General features: G+C 41.2%; 1 protein-coding gene across 1 annotated transcript; it reads left to right on the top strand.

Moving 5' to 3' along the window:
* Positions 1-3,160: 3,160 nt before the first annotated feature.
* On the top strand, positions 3,161-16,465 carry MYOZ1 (myozenin 1). The gene is made up of 5 exons (XM_062496586.1): positions 3,161-3,236; positions 4,144-4,325; positions 12,726-12,960; positions 15,239-15,398; positions 16,234-16,465. The coding sequence occupies exons 1-5, from the start codon at positions 3,161-3,163 to the stop codon at positions 16,463-16,465; spliced, it is 885 nt and encodes a 294-aa protein (XP_062352570.1).
* Positions 16,466-16,787: the final 322 nt, after the last annotated feature.

Here is a 16,787-nt window from a genome sequence, read left to right as displayed (position 1 = left end):
GATTATTCAATGGACAACTTGATTTTGATCCAAGAGGGATTCAATCTTCCAAAGCGAAATAGAAAGACAATGTTTTCTGGAGGATTTTTGCCTTATTCAGAAGCTGAAGGGTATGTGCATCTTTGAGTACTCCAGTAAAACAAGATATGTTTCCTTCATCCTAAACCCAGAACCCAATTGGGCAGGCAAGAAAAAGAGGGAGGGTCGCCTCATAATGTACAGGAGTTAAGGGGAGTTATTTGTATGTACAAAGCAGCACCAAATGCAGGCTATCAACCCTATTTCTGTCTTTAATTAGGAAATTCATTTCCTTGCTCTTTGATTCAATTGAGTTTCCCATACATATTTAATAGCTACTTCCTAGAATTCTATAAATAGCTTTCTAGACTTTGTGGTTCTTCCTACTACTTCTTGTTTCATACATACCATTATTTTGCTTCTGTATTTTCTGAAGCATTTTAGGAAATATGTATGACAGCCTAGAGAACAGTGGGATGAATGATTAAGAAGGGGCAGAAGGAAGGTGTAAAACAGAGGAAGATCCAAGTTAGCTTTTGAAGCATTACTGACAAACAGGATATTGAGAAGGTTTTATGAATTGCATCAAAAAGCAATAGGGGGAAGAAGAGGAACTGCATGTTTATTTGAACAAAGAGGAAGAAGTGAGCCACCTATGGAGTGCCTGGTCTTGCTAGACATTGAGACAGTGACGGCAGGAGACCTGAGGTACAACCTTTTCTTTTCCCCTCTCCCTAGGGATGGCAGCAGTGCTATCTGAGACTCTGCCCTCTGGGCCTTTGGCTATTAATAACTGCAGGATGCCTGTGTGAGCAGCCTTCAGGAGTCAAATTCACTGCACTTTGCATCAGCACTTTGTGCTGGGCAGAGCTTCCCTGCACCCAGGCACCCTGGGAGAGTGGGGCTGCTGGACAAGCCTCCCCAGGCAGCACCCAGAGACAGGCTGGGAGGAAGCAGCCACTGCTGAGCTCTGGGACAGGTGCATGAGCTGGTCTGAGCCTGGCACAGCAAGCCTGAGGTGAGTTGACTGGGCAGCAAAACAGTGCAGGTGCTGGAGAAGTAAGGACTGGTTTGGCTTGCAGCACCAATATTGCACAAAAATGCACAAAAAAGTCAGAGGATTTGAACCAGGGGACAGAGCTGAAGGAGAAAAGCCCTGGCTTTATGTATAAGATTGTGAGGAGGATGGGGTCTGAGGCTCCAGCACTTCTGGGAGGGCTGGGAGAGCAGTAGTGTTGTGTAACTCTGGACCCTGTCCATAGTGAGAGACTGCTGTCCCTTTCCTTATGCTAGACCAATTGCATGCAGTGGGTTCTTCGATCTTCAGTCTTGCTGGATTAGTAAAGAAGGACAGCAGAATGGGATGGACTTGTCCTCACTGCTGCTTGGTAATTACTGCGAGGAGCACAGCTCCCCACCACGGCTGTGTCTTTCTGCCTTGCCCCAGGGAATCCATGTTTGCAGTATACAGATGACTTCTCTCCATTTTGCCAGCTTTAGGACCCATCAGATGGGCCATAACCTCTCACCTCTGCTGTCTCCTGGCAGCATTGCCCCTTTCCTGTCAAGCAGGGCCTGCTTCTTTTATACGGCCAAGCAGATGTCTGGCTGCTTGAAGAGAATGTGCAGCGCGTGCGTCATGGCTGCACCTGCTCACACTTGCTTTGGGAATATCCCAGGATGGGCTCGTTTATGATGTGAACTACACAGGCAGCATCTCACTAAAAGGAAAAGCGTGCAAATCTGAATGAATTAATCCAAGGGAGTATCTGCCAATGTGATTGGCACTGTTTTGCTGTGGCTGGGCTTCTTTTAGCACTTACAACCACTCCATCACATAAAAATCATGTTGCAAAAGAAGTAATGGTGGAATGATACCTCAGAATACACAGGAGATAAAAATGTCTTGATCAGATGGGTAATATACAAACTCCTAGTTACAGCTGTTTGCTTGCTAGTTTTAAAATATAACTCATAGTTCAAAGCTTTTCAGTTCTGAAATCTTAAGCAAGTAAAGTACAAAGAATCACAAGGACAGAGCTGGCTAATTATTGCTGCTGCTGAAGCCAATGGGCCTTTGCCCATTTTTCTTTGTACTGTATTGCATTGTGTTAGGTGGGAATTTGTTCCCTATATGCAGTTGTTTAGGCATGGACAGCGCTTAAGTGAAGATAAGACATTTGCCTTACTTACATAATGTGTAATGAGCCCTAAGAAGGACTCTCAGAAGCTGAGTGAAATGGAATTGCTGAGATTACTCCTGATCTTCCCTGGCTTTGCAGTTCAGATCTCTCATCCTATCTGGGGACAGAGATGGGGAACACTGTACCCGAAGAAATCTCCCTCTTCTCCTCTTTCCCCCTTCAAAATGGTATGGGATAAGATCAACACATAAGATATAGATGCAAGTAACCTCAAACAAATTGGGTGAAGAACTTTAACAGGTTTTCTTGTGCTTTCCTCCTCCAGCCCTTCTGTAACAAAACAGTAGCAGTCATAAAAGACAGAACTACTTGGAACTTTGTTTTGTTCCTTTTTTTTCCCCTTCCAAACTTGCAGTCTGGTGACCTTATGAATACCTGTTCTAATTCTAAAAGGACTATCTAAAGATACAAACCAAAACTGCACATGATGCAAAGTGCTCCAAATAACTCATGGACAGAGCTGAAATCTTAATCCAAAAATATATATTACCACCTAAAGACAACTTCATGTTGTTATAACATTGCATCATAGAGCAAATTTTCAAAGTGACATCCTGTTACTGCAGCACTAACAGAATATCCTTACAGCACATGTGGACTCTGGGAGACTGCCTTGCTGCAATTAAATTGCCTCTTTTGGATGACAGTGCCATATGGCACCTTGGCAGTGCTTCTGCTGGGATCTGGTACCGTATTTTGTCAGAATGCTGAGTCTCCAGAGAACTCCAGAATGACCTGCTGATGACATCCTGTATGGGATGATACTTTCCATTAGCTCCATCATGGGGAAGGGATAGAAAAGAACCTGTGTGTGAAATGAAGGCTGTGTATCTTTTACCTGTTGATGGCAACTAAAAGAGAGGCAAGAAATACATTTCTGGTGTTTCATTCTCCATTTCCTTGTGTGTTTAGAGCAAAGCAGAGAACTCTTTGTGGGAATGCCCCTTGCAGGGACTCCTGCTCCTGTTAAAAGGAAAAAGTCCACTAAACTCATTGGGAAGCTGACACATGAAGGTAAGATATGCAAAACTGCACATGTAAGAATTGTTTGGATTTCAACCTGAATTTCGGCCTTTAAAATTTCACACCTTGTCTGACTGAACTCCCAAAGCAAGACATGCAGTGAACATACCAGGAGGCAGAGCCACAAATTTTACTGGAGCCCAGCCTTCAACCATGTCACATTTTCTATCTTTCAGCTGAAAAACATTGCACACACTCAGGTCAAAAGTCGACCTAGATTGCACTCTGTAAACTTGTATTCTCCTGCAGCATTGATTTGGATGCAAATAGACAGAAAACATGATCTTTTACAGGTGTCCATACTGCAGTGTCTAGATATATTCTATGTTGGTCTTTCTCTTATAACCTTTGTCTCATACTTGTTTTCTCTCTGTCTGAGAGAGTTTCTTTGATTCCAGCATTCATTAGCTGAAAAAGAAAAAAATCTCTTAGAGAAGTTAATAGAGCAGGAAGAATATAACCTGGAACATTTTTCTTTCTACAGAGTATGTATGTATTGCATAGGGTAACTTTTAAATAACTATGATGTCCTTACCTTTTCTTTACTTTTGACAGCATGAGGCAGGATTTAGAGGTTTGATAAAGTAGTCATTTGAGGCAGTAACAAGAAATCCTGCTGCACTGACTGAGATGCTTCAGAAGTGGGAGACACCAATCTAGCTCCACCCATATGCAACTTCTCTCTGTGGATTTGCTTTGATTGCAATCCAGAGTAAATCCCAAACATCTATATCCAAAGTGTCATCAATGTAAAAACTTGGTGCATAGATAATTTCCTAAAATCTTAATTTAGAAGATAATTTGTGTGCTTTGAAGTCACTACTGTTGCTAGGAAGCAACAGACAAAAGACATGGACCAGAGTACTTCCTAAAGTGCCCCTCTGTATATGTTTTATAGCTATGCCACAAGAGGTGTCCAAGTTGAACCTGGGGAAGAAGATCAGCATCCCCAGAGATGTGATGCTAGAAGAGCTTTCTCTCCTCACTAACAAAGGATCCAAGATGTTCAAATTGCGTCAGCTGAGAGTGGAGAAGTTCATTTATGAGAATAACCCTGATGCCTTCACCGACAATTCTGTGGTAAGTTGAAGATTAAGACTAAAATGCTACTCCATACACTCAGGAAAAACAGGAATGGCGTGCGCTCAAGCTCTCTTCTGTTTTAATGTGTGTGGGCAGGGGCTAGGGAGGGAAGGAAGAAGTGAAGGAAGAAAAGAAAATTACATAAATACACAAATTTTATTTCCTTTTGGCAGCAGCATTAGTTTCCTCTGGGAAATATTTGGTATCACACATACAGAAGCATGACAAAATTCAGTTCTGAGTGATGAAGGAAGGCTGCATGCTTGGCAGGTGTTCAGACCTTGGGGCAGGGTTAATTGGTTTTGTACCCATTCCATTTCTTCTTTGCATGATGGCAATGATCCATCCAGATCTGACTTCAGCTCCAGTAGATGCAGTTCTATTTTTAGTCTAGGATACTTTTATGCTTTCTGCTGGACAGAGTCCTCTGCTAATATCTGCGAGCTCCACAAGTGAAACCTCTAACCTGACTCTGAAATATTTTCACTTAATTTGCTAAAGCCCAGTTTGTTTTCTTCTAAAACATTTTCCTTTCAGATATGGTACGTAAATACAGACTTAATTTTCTTTTCCCTTTCCCCGGTGTTAGTACTGTTATTTAAACTTCTTTCTACAGCTGGTTGCAGGTGTAAAGTCTTTTGAAGACACCTAAACTTTTACAAATGAAACTCTCTATTGACATGATTATCAGAATTCAACCAAACAAATAGAAAATGTTTAAGGTGCATATGCATTTTGAGGTACCACCTCATCCTCTGTTCTTCAAATTTGGTTTGGTGACATTTTATCCCTTTATGGCATCTACTTTCTAGTCCAAGGAAACTCAAGCAAAACATTAAAAGTTAAGATGAAGAAAATATTTTGCCAAACAAAAACACACTATCTTTTAGCACTCTGATGTTTTCAAAAGCAGTAATAAGAAAATATCTATGGTTCACTTCTAACAATGACAACTTAAAAATCAGAATGTGGAAAGATGCCTAAAAAAAAATCAAAATTACAACAGTAAGATTACAGATGAAGGATGACAGATCAGAGATATAGCAAGCATATCTTGTGATGTTAAACTTTGGGCAGTTTCTTCATCTCTTTGTGCTTTAGGTAGCTCATTTATTCAGTGAATTATATCCCAGAAAGAATGTGAGAATTAATGGTATGTTGAACTTCAGACTCCATATTCTAGATGAATATCCTAGAGAAATGCATGCTGCAATCTAAGAGCTTCTAAAACATATGAGGACCCAGTTCATATGTGAGAATCTCCTGCCATGAGGACAGGGAAAATAATAAATGGATGGAATAAAAAGGCTAAAGTGAAAGGTCTCAAAAATTTGAGGGCGTCACTAAAGAATGTCCAATCAGAACAATCGTAAACAAATAAGTTGCGACAAACTGACTCAACACTAGACATGCACCGTCACTCCATGACTAAGATTACAAATGATAGTCAGGCTGATGACAATTACTTCTCTCTTGTAAGCTGCTTTTCCTACTTTTGTGCCTGACTTTCACTCCATACCCTTTAGTGAATCTGTCCCTCTTTTTTAAGAGCACATCTTCTCCCAGGACCTTTTAGCATGACTGTTAAGATCCTGTGCCATGGAGAAATGTAGGTGGGAATTAGAAAATACTCTAAAAAGCCTAGGATTTTCTTTATGGCTTTGTTGTAGGAGAACCATGTCATGGTCTCCAAACAGCACCAAGCATTCTGCTTAAAATCCTCCGTGATCCACTTACAGGTCTTCCCTCCATATCCATGGTAGAGACAACAGAACTCTGTTGGTCAGTGCAGGAAGACTTCGGTCTGCTCTGCAGCCCTCGCTTGGGGACAGTTTAGCAAGATCAAACCAGAATTGTTACCGTTCTCTGGCTGCTCCATGTGCGCGCTGGTTGCATCCACTGCCTTTGCGGGTAACTTTTCTCACCACCGCAGGCAGCACCAGTGAGCAGCTTTGCTGCAGCAGAGCATTAAGAAAAGCTGAGCAATCGCAGCAACTGAGTCATTGTCTCGGAGAGCTCTTGAGCAGGTAAAGACAACAGATCTGTAGCCTCTTATCTTCCAAACTGCCTGACCTTAGCACCAAATAACTTTCATCAAAAAGCCTTTTTGATTGCAGTATCTGATTAGATTTCTTTTATTTTTCCTTTCTTGCTCCTCTATCTCCTCAAAGGCATATGCAGAAAAGATATCTTAAACAAAAGATAACTGTGTGAAGAAGATAAGGGCAGAGTAAGAAGTCCTACTGCTACACCCAGTTACTTGCCCAACCCAATTAACTTTCATGTCCTTTGCTCCCCATCCCAAAGAAGTTCTTGTGTCTTATGCGGTGGGACAGAGCAGGAATTTGAAGCTGGTGATGTCTTTTCTACTTTTATATCATAGATTTCTTAACTGTCTTGTCTTAAAATATTCTCAGCACACACTTAAGAAAGCAGGGCAAGACAGGGCTGGGATGGAGTATGGATTGTTTCTTTCCCACCAAAGAAGTTCACCAGCAAGATAATGTAATGTAAAAACACACAAAGAGAAAGGTCATTAAAAATAAATCCAAACCTTATAAGGGGCTCTAGAATAGCCTGTGCTGTAGCCATAAACCTTCCACAGAAGGGAGAAGATCTCAGCAGTCATGTGTGATTGACCCACCCTTCTGCTTCTCTCCTCCTCCTTTTCCTCCAGCCAAAAATCCATACTGGACAATCAGATCACTGTCCTTACTTGTAGCAGAGGAAACATATATATTGTGTGTACATGAATGTCAGATAGCTCCATGCAAAAGTGAAAACCTGTCACTCTCTCTGTCACTGCTGCAACTCTACCCATCCAGTTAAAGGCAAATGGTAACTAAACCCCCAGTCAAAAGGACTGACCATTCCCAACATGAGAAAAAAGAAATGCACTACGTACTGAGGAGCTGTTTTCAATATTGTGACTCTGTCTGCTTGCAAATATACAGTACAAGGGGAAGGTTTTGGGGGAGGTGAGTTTGACACCCATATCCTGCCAAACAGGGAGAATTTGGGCAACATCCTCCTTGTTTGGTGCTGTGCTGGAAAAGCTGGGTTCTTCTGAACCCTGTCTAGTAAACCAGATGTAGGATTTCTTCTCCTCACCCCAGGCTGTACCACCCACAGGAACTGTGATTCTCTCCATGTCTCAGAGGATATTTTCAACTTCATTGTGGATCTGCAAGGTGTAATTTAGTACCGACTAAAGACCATGATGAAATCCTGTCTTGCTATGTGCTCTATTACTGTATCATCTGGCCAACTAGAGAATGAGGGAAATCGCTACATTAATTTTTTAACAGTGAAACTGAACCATAGGGTGGATTAATGAGTCACCCAAAATCACAGACAGGGTCTCAGTCATGTCTTTGGATCTGCTAAATACCACTTCACTGATCAGCAGTTAATAGATCAGAAGTTAACAGACCTTTCCTTCATAATGCTAAATCTATTAGGCATCAAACATATTGAGATCATGTGAAACAATATTTCTCAGCCCTCCAGCCTCACTCATTAGTGCCCTAACTCCTTTTGAGATCCCACCTCTGCTTTTGAACCTCAGTGTAAGACCTTGCTCTCATCAAGTGGAAGCTCTCCAACACCTCGCTGCCAGGCATTAAGGGAAAACTGAAAACAAAGCCACAGTTATGTGTCTTGGATGTTGCCATTACTCTTTCTTCCTGTGAGAATCCCTAAATATAGTCCTTCTGGTAGTCAAAACCTGTGGCTTGATTTTACATGTAGGAGACCTTCCTTCCCCCCCCCCCCCCCCCCCTTTTTATGTTTTATTATCAGATCTTAAACAATTAGGAAGGTGAAATAACCAATATCTAAATAGACAATTATGAGAAGTAGTACCTCAAAAACCACACTGACACACATCCAAAATCCTCACCTTGGTGATTTCTTACACTCATCCATAAGTTAAAATATATGCAGCTACCAATCATGGTAAAGCCTGTATGAAAACAAACTGAAATGTGTTGGCAATTTCTGCTGGACTTCAGGTCAAGAGGACTCTTTTAAGCTGATGATAACTGTGAAAAAAAATCTAAGAAGTCAAAAGAATTGGATTACTGCTCTTCTGGATAATGGCAGGAGTTACTCAGTACTCTTTTTGATGCTGGACAAGAACTCAGAGCAGGCAGAATTCGAAGGAAGAAAATTGAAGTGATTATGTTATAAAGCAAAATGATGCTTCACAGCAGACAGAAGTCACAACCACCCTGCCTCAGAGATCTTACATGATAAATATCCAGGCATGACACTGTGGCTGAAGGAAAACAACCATGGGGAAACAAAGATGTTATCATGCAGCTGCTTGGTTTATTGCAGGAGCATGCACTGATGACACTGTATGTCCCTTAATGTACTTAGATGAATGCCAATCAAGATCAGTGGAGGTAAAATTAAACGGGAAATGTTAGGAAGATAATTTTTTTCCTAGGAGTTCTGTTCTTCATGGAATGTTAAACCCCTTGAACAAACATTACAGGATAACTGCAGTCTATGATACAAGTCTCAGGTTATTACCTAAGTGGAGCAAGCCAGGTGAGATTGTAACTTCTCGAACAAAATAAGCCTTGCTGCACTGGAGCTGGATTGGTGCAGAAGACCTAGAGGTTCCACTACACCCAAAGCTGTGTCAGTCTGAACATGCAGTCTGATGCATTCTTATTCAAGAAGTAACTGGTGTGGAAAAAGCACTGTAACAGAAAAAAAGAGAGCCTTTTATTTTCCGCAGCAATTTGTATGAACACTGTGAGAAAACTCTGGACCAAAATTCTGAAACACAATTTCTTTCATCCACAAAGAAAATGTGGCAAAGATTATATAAAATATACAAATAAGATATATCTAATTCTGGGTAGCATTAGATAAAAATTCCTGTTATTTAGATTGTTAAATTCAGGCACAGAGGCAAAAAAATATTTTGCCTAAGATTAAACAGAAAGTCAGAAATGGACCTGGAAATAGAAAGCAGGAGCTCAACTTGCTGTGCCTCTTGGGGTAACAAGTTTTATTAAAAAAACAGTGTAAGATGTTTCAACAGGTTCTTATTTTCATCCTTTCTTAAAAAGTGAGTCATAGGTTTAAGGCTATGCAATTCCATATGAAGGACTGAGGCCCACGCTTTGATAAAAACAGCAGGCACTCTATGAAACTCTCCAAGTGTCTGAATTTTAAATCTCCCATCCCACCATTAAGGAGCATTTGAGTGGCTGCCACGGAGACAGCACAGTCCAGTAACTTCAGAAGTGTTAGTAACTACATAGGCATCAAACATTTGGGGAGCTCTTTATCAGGAGGTGGAAATAGAAACACATTTGGTGGCCTCAATCATTTTCTTTAGGGCACAGCAAAGAGCTGAAGGGGAGCACACAGTGTCTCTCCTGGGGACTGCCTGCAGTGACGTCAGGGCCTTGAGATACATAGAGATCTCAGCTCCATTAGTTGGATCATCTTTCATTATCTAGTTTTTATTAGGCACATGCTCTAGAGAATTCAGAATTTGTCCATCTAAGCACTCAGTCTGCGGGAGCTGCCACTTGCTACCACTAAAGATTTCAAAGACATGAGCCAAATTTGTTTAGCCAGCCCAGGGGACCCATCACATCAACTTGAAACAAGTGTTCTCTTATTAGAGTGGATTTAGGGATGCCCAGGGACTGATAATACTCACTACCTCCAACAATGCACAGACAGGAGGAGCCATGTGATCTGTCCCCAGACCCAGCAGAAGAAGGCTGTCAGCCATCTTAATTGATATTCCTGGACTTCTCTCCTGGAACTCCCACCAACATGGTCAATCAATACTAATTGAGAGGCTGGTTTTATGGTGTGAATATGCATATACGTAAAAGCTCCACATGGTGTTAGCAGTGGCCCAAGATATGTATTCTCCTCAACTGTGAGCTCCAAAACTCTAAAACTCCACTCTAAAATTCTGACCAGAGGAGTGCTCTAAGTACTGGAAACAAAGCTGTACCCATGCAGCTTTAACTATGTTGAGACTCCTGCCTGAGGCTGTCATTTCTGAGCTCCACTGCCTTGAAAAATCTCTCAAAAAGATTAATTTCCCTTTCCCTCATGTTAATTTGAGCTAAGATAAACAACTGCAGTGGCCAAAATGAAAGAAAATTATATTTTTGTTCTAGCAGGTGAGTAGATTGGGGTGCTGCATGGAAAACATGTCTTTCCTATCTGAATGGAGTTGCCTACTTGTAGCAGATCAGATGTTTTCTCAGCAGGCCCATGAAGAATCATGGATTAGCTTAAGGCAAATCAAACTAATTTAATTTGCAGCTAAATAAGATTTAGGAGTGGGTTTCCTGATAGAGACCTTCTGTTTCAGAGAACCTTCATTCCTACTTAGTGATAATTTCTGAAATCTAAAATAACACCAGATGACAATGATGCCCCTCCCATGTCACGTCAAATACTGCAGTGAGCAGAAACAAACCAGCCCATTTTACTACAGCTCGTGTTATGCTGATGCTTTGTGACTATTTTTTCTGTTGCAGGAGAGGCATGTAAGTAACCACAGGAAAGGAGAAATAAGCATTTAATTTTCAGAAAGGGCACACAGCATGGGTGAAACTTGAAGGAAAACATATGCAAATTCTGTTTTGAAAGTAGCGAGCAAATCAGTAGAAGCATTACCCTTGCATATATATTAACATTTTGAAAATAACCTCATTCTGACCCCTAGCCCTCAAAATACCCTTTTGCAGTTTGCCTTTTTACAGCTACATAGCTGCCACGCATAATTGAGCAGATTGCCCTGTTAGCTCCTGTGTACAGCTTAATGCTCACAATCCTCTCCCCTCTCAGTGCTTCCTGACATTCACGGGAACGTTATCTCCTCTGTTCCTAAAAAGGGAATTCCCTGCAGCTAGGAGAAGGACAGACAGTCCCTAAAGGCCCTGGGGGCACCAGCTCTACCACTTCAGCCTGCAGCTGGCTGCCTGCCTGGGTTGCAGCCTGGTGACCTGCTGTGAAATCCTGGACACTGTTGTGGGAGACACAGGGAGCAGAGGGTTAGCTAATTCTGCCTTGAGCCTTGTGGGGTTTTCACTTCTTGACTATTTTTAGCCGACTGAACAGCTGGCCTTGGAAGCCTGTTTACAGCCTGGAAAGCTTCTTTTTTGCTAAACTGTGCTAGGTGTAAGAGCTCTGAGAAAGCATTAACCCTTTGAGAGCCATCTCTGAGCCTACCTGAGATTAATTTATACAGGTAGAATTGCAGCATGAGGAACCACAGATTCATTCAATGTCATTCATGTGTATTTGTTGCATCTCTGTGCATCTAATACCCAATCTCCTAGTCCAACAGGAAAGACTATGTGATACATAACCCAGGTTACTTGTATTATACAGCTGTGTGGGCTGTACTACACAAGAGATACCTTTTCAAGTCTGATAGGAGTCAAGTATTGATGTAACTTATGACCAATATGTAAAATATTTTTCTGAACATACTGCATCAGTTTCTGTTCCACACAAGCATCTATAAAAGTTTCTGTTTGCAAAAACAGGATATTGTGCCAAAGTGTACACCCCAAGGTCTATAAATCCTGCATAGATTGTTTACTCTTTTACTAAATAGTGCAGAGATTGTGCCTTCTAGCCTGGACAAGGCAAACTGAATGGTCTGCAAAATAAAACCACCTTAATTTTACTGGTGGATGCAATTTTTTTCTTCTTACCCTGTCGCTGGTTAGATTTGGTTTGCTAATTCAGACTCTGCTACAAACAAAATTCTTCTTTTTGTCATTTCTCCCTTGTGGTCTCCAGGAAGTATTTTCTGTTTTCCCAGGCTGCTATCTCTTCAGTTTTTCTCAGCATGTAAATACTCTCCCCCAAGAAATCCTTCATATATATGGAAAACAGACAAAAAGGCAGACATCTCCCTGGCTTTTATGTTGTCACAGATACCCTGCTGCTCTGGTGGCTGGTAATAATTCCCACACTGTAATCCATCTGGGGTTATGTTAACTTTGACACTTCCTTTTTCTTGTCCAGCTTGCTTTCCCACAGGTTAGCCAATGTTATCTCTGTTTACACTTTTACCTTCGCTGGCAAAAGCTAAATGTCCTTTCTCCTCCTCTACTATTTCATAGTCATCATTGTTGAGGACAAAAACACCCTAATCACATGAAATGACTGTGAGGCGTGTGTGCTTCCACTGCCACTTCTGCTGTTCCACATCAGCTGCTATACTGAAAAAAGGGAATAACACGAAGTTCTACCACTGGCTTTGTAACAGAGACACAGAACGGGTCAGCTCACAGAGAATCAGGAGTTCACATTCTGGGAGTCTACCCTGCAAACAGGAATAGACCACATCCTGTAACAGAGATGCAATCACACTCTTTTCTCCTCCCCCAGGATCACTTCCAGAAGTTCATCCCACCAGGAGGGCGTTATGGGGAAGATGCTCAGGGCTATGCCCATGGGCGGATGGTAGGAGGAGTGCCAGCTGGGCAGCACGGCTCCAGTACGCAGCAGCATCCCGGGGTCCCTCCCAGGCCTGGGAGCAGAGGAGGCGCTAGAGATGGTGAAGGGGAGCATGCAGGGAAATCATCTGGAAGCGGTGGAGAAGGAGGCGACGGTACTGACAAAGGTAAGTACCTCTCTGCAAGAACAAGAAACTAAAGCTATCCTACTCTTTTTAAGGACAAGCAAATTAATCTAACACCTGGATTCTTCCAAACAAAATTTCGGTGTAAAGTCTAGAAAAGCTGAACTGCTTTTAGCTTGATGATTTTCTTTGTATACTTCTATGTTGCTCAGCCACAGGCAGGAGGCAGAAATACCTTCCTTGACTGGACCACAGAAGTTACAGGAAACTTATCTGCTGAGCTCCTGAGGGTGATAAAACAGTAGCCAGTACAGCTATGCCATGCCAGTGTGCCACTCCTCCCTTTCAAGGAATTCACACTGACCACTACTGGAGAGAGTGGTATTAACTCTTTAGATCAGAAGTCTGATCTGAGTATCAGACTTGAATATCTGAGCCCTGACTTCAAATCAAAGCTTCTACCTAAACAAAGAACACTTTTTGGATAATCTTCAGAAAGGAACAGCAATATTTCTAAAAGTTATCTGTTAACAACCACCGGGCCACTGAGGCAATATCTTTATGAGTAAAAGTAGCTTTAATTCAATATAATCTTTGCCTGACTTTGTTATCTGTTTAGTTTCGCCAGAAGTCTCTAGAAACAAATACCTGGTATAAGAATCAGCAGATGAAATCATAACTTTAACAGTCCCTATAGGTTTTTAGAAAGAAATCAAATTTGCTTGGGAACCAGGAATAACTGTCTTTAGTAACCACATGAATGACTTGTAAAGTCCAAGTTTTTTCATTTACATTCTGGAGTAATATGCATTTTATATCAAAATCAGTTTTTACATTTCCTGTGAAAAAGAAATCTGTATAGACTCTTATAGTCTTCTTATAGGAGATTTTTCTTCATTGTTATCCTGCGTGCAGGGAAAAGGAGGATTAATATATTCCTATAGCTTTCTCTGCAGAGACAGATCCCAGCTGCTTTTATGTTTCAACCCCAGCAATCTGCTGGTAAACTGCTTAGTTTAAATACTTCACAAAGAAAGACAGGAATAGTTGTTTTGATTTTTTTTTCATGAAAATGAGATTTTTGTAAATGTCTGCAGTTTTCTGAAAGCAGGAAACCCCAAGACTTAGCATGGTTTGAAATAAGCAAGACAAATAAAGGAGGTGTGATAAAGAAAGATTCAGATAACGGTGTTCATTCTTTGCCACCTGCTTCATAAGGATTTGTTTTCTACACAAAATGTAGCACCTGAAAGCACCAGAATGTCTCCCTCCATTAACCCTATTATTCTCATCTGCCCTAATCAAGCTAAGCAGATGTCATTGCTCAGGAGTTTTAAGGTTTATGAAGGATGAAAATATTATGTGTGCTACATATCAATACAAAACTTACGCTCTTACTAGAAAGTAGTAGTAGTAGTATTATACACAGCTGGGGGAAGGGAAGGGAAGGGAAGGGAAGGGAAGGGAAGGGAAGGGAAGGGAAGGGAAGGGAAGGGAAGGGAAGGGAAGGGAAGGGAAGGGAAGGGAAGGGAAGGGAAGGGAAGGGAAGGGAAGGGAAGGGAAGGGAAGGGAAGGGAAGGGAAGGGAAGGGAAGGGAAGGGAAGGGAAGGGAAGGGAAGGGAAGGGAAGGGAAGGGAAATGCAGAACAAAAGAACAAAATCCCTTGTCTAAACTCATTTGTTTAATGGAGCAGCTGGAAGCTAATCTAAAATTTCTAGCAATCAAGTGTCTGACTTTACAACAAAGTGCAGCTGTAGTCACTGATAGGATTTTAACTCCCAGTGAGATACCACATAATATTTGCAAACTGCTTTTAGCCATACTGAGGTGATTGAGACAGACTTGTCCCTAATATCCCAGTTCAAAAGGGTAAAAAGATGAATATCTGTTCATGTAATCACAAAGAACATGCCATGTCAGGTCTACTATGACAGAAAAAAAAGTAAATTAGGAACTATATAGCATCTTTCCTCACATAAAGGTTCCCCCCATTAGTGGAAGAGATGATGAGGTGAGGACCTTGGTTCTTTCTATATGAGCAAACAAAAAGAAGAATGAAAACCTAGCTTTCAAATATATACTTTAATGTAAATTTCTGGATGAGTGGCTCTTGGACTATGGTACTGTCTGCTTTTGTGGACAAGGAAGAAGTGGTTTATGATCATCTTTTTAAAACAGACATCTAACCATAAAAGCTTGTATTGTTGTAAGAGTTACAGAATCGGGAAACAAAGCTGGTGCCTCAACTTTATTTGAGCAGAATACAGAAGCACAATAGAGTGCCATCTAACTAGACTGCTTTACCTTCCTCTGTTTACAGATGGAAAGTCAGGAGGCAAAAAAGTTACTATATTTAAAACTTATATTTCCCCTTGGGAACGAGCGATGGGTATCAGTCCTGAAGACAAAAGTCAGTTCTCCATGGACTTACTGTCATACAGCCCCAAAGCTGATTTCCCCCATTACAAGTCTTTTAACCGGTAAGTCTTCTTAGATATTCAATGCAGCTCATTTAGAAGAGAAAACACAATAATGCTGACCATAGCCCTCCTGTCTTGTGCACTGTAAAGAAGTTTTAATTGCATGTCATTTTGCTTAGCACAGTGTCTGGTGGATGATTGGAAGACTACAAAGACAAAATACATTAAGAGCTAGAGATTTTAATTCAGATTAAGCACAGAAAACCTATGCAGTTGGATAAGAGAACTTGAATCCTATTTGCCTTTCTTTCTCTCCCCATTTGACCAGAAGATGAAGCTTGCCACTGTTTTTTACTGCAACCCTATGCAGTTCAAGAGGTCAGGAAAAAAACTTATGATCAGCAGCCATATACTTCACAGCACTTCATATACAAATCAGGATGTTGCTGCTGTTTCTGATAAGCACTTAAAGTGTTACAAATATTTCTAGGGAAGCAGCAATTTTATTTTTTGTTGACCTCTCTATACAAGTTTGCCACCCACCTCCGTAGCCTCAGGACTTCAGTACCAAGGACAAACCCAGATCCCACTCATTTCTGCAGTAATGCAGCCTCTGCCTGCTATGTGTACAGAAGACTAATAGGTGTGAAAGGTGTATGGTTTGATGGAGATTGATGCAACAAGGGTGAAGGAAGTGCACAGCAGCATATGTGTGTGTTTACATAATTTTTAGTACATAGGCAATGGATACATCTATGTTCTCGTGAAGGATTTGTTGGCCAGTCAACTGCAACGGTAGCAAAATTTAGAATCTTGCTAACTTTGACTATTTATTTTGTAAATCCTGTTGTTTACCTATGCTCTTTTGCTAACTCCATGTATTCCACTATGCCAGGACTGCCATGCCTTACGGGGGCTATGAAAAAGCAGCCAAACGGATGACCTTCAAAGTGCCTCAGTTTGATATCTGCCCTTTGCTCCCAGAATCTCTCATGATATATAATCAAAATTTCAGCAAAAGACCCTCCTTCAACAGAACCCCAATACCTTGGATGCCTTCAGGAGATCTCTCAGAGTACCAGACTGCAGTCAATGTGCCAATAAGTGGTGAAACAGAAGAGCTGTAAATCCCCACTGCCAAGACCTTCCTTTTTTTCTCAGCCTGTTCTATTTGCAAGTTGATAGTAAAGAGCAGAAAAGTGCAACTCTAGTTCTGTTAGCTCTTCCTTTCCTTTGCCTGTAGCCACGACAAGTCCCTAGCAGGTTCTAAACTTCTCTTCACTGTATTGTTAATCTAAATCAGACACAGTTTGAGGAAAAGGAGCTTTTTATTCACCAGCACATAAGAGGTCAAGACTAAGGAAGTGTTTTTATGTTTAGCAATGCTACACGCTGCCTGTCTGATTGATAATAAACCTGTTTTGTCATATATTAACAAAAAATAAAACA

The sequence above is a fragment of the Cinclus cinclus genome, chromosome 7 (genome assembly GCF_963662255.1).
Source record: "Cinclus cinclus chromosome 7, bCinCin1.1, whole genome shotgun sequence".
Classification (NCBI taxonomy): Eukaryota; Metazoa; Chordata; class Aves; order Passeriformes; family Cinclidae; genus Cinclus; species Cinclus cinclus.
Note: the sequence above shows the minus strand (reverse complement) of the source record. Positions and strands in the feature narration are given on the sequence as shown.

Coding starts and splice junctions, on each gene's coding strand:
- MYOZ1 (XM_062496586.1), top strand. CDS start 3,161: ATGCCCCTTGCAGGGACTCCTGCTCCTGTTAAAAGGAAAAAGTCCACT. Junction 3,237..4,143: donor TGGGAAGCTGACACATGAAG/GTAAGATATGCA, acceptor TATGTTTTATAG/CTATGCCACAAGAGGTGTCC. Junction 12,961..15,238: donor AGGCGACGGTACTGACAAAG/GTAAGTACCTCT, acceptor CTCTGTTTACAG/ATGGAAAGTCAGGAGGCAAA.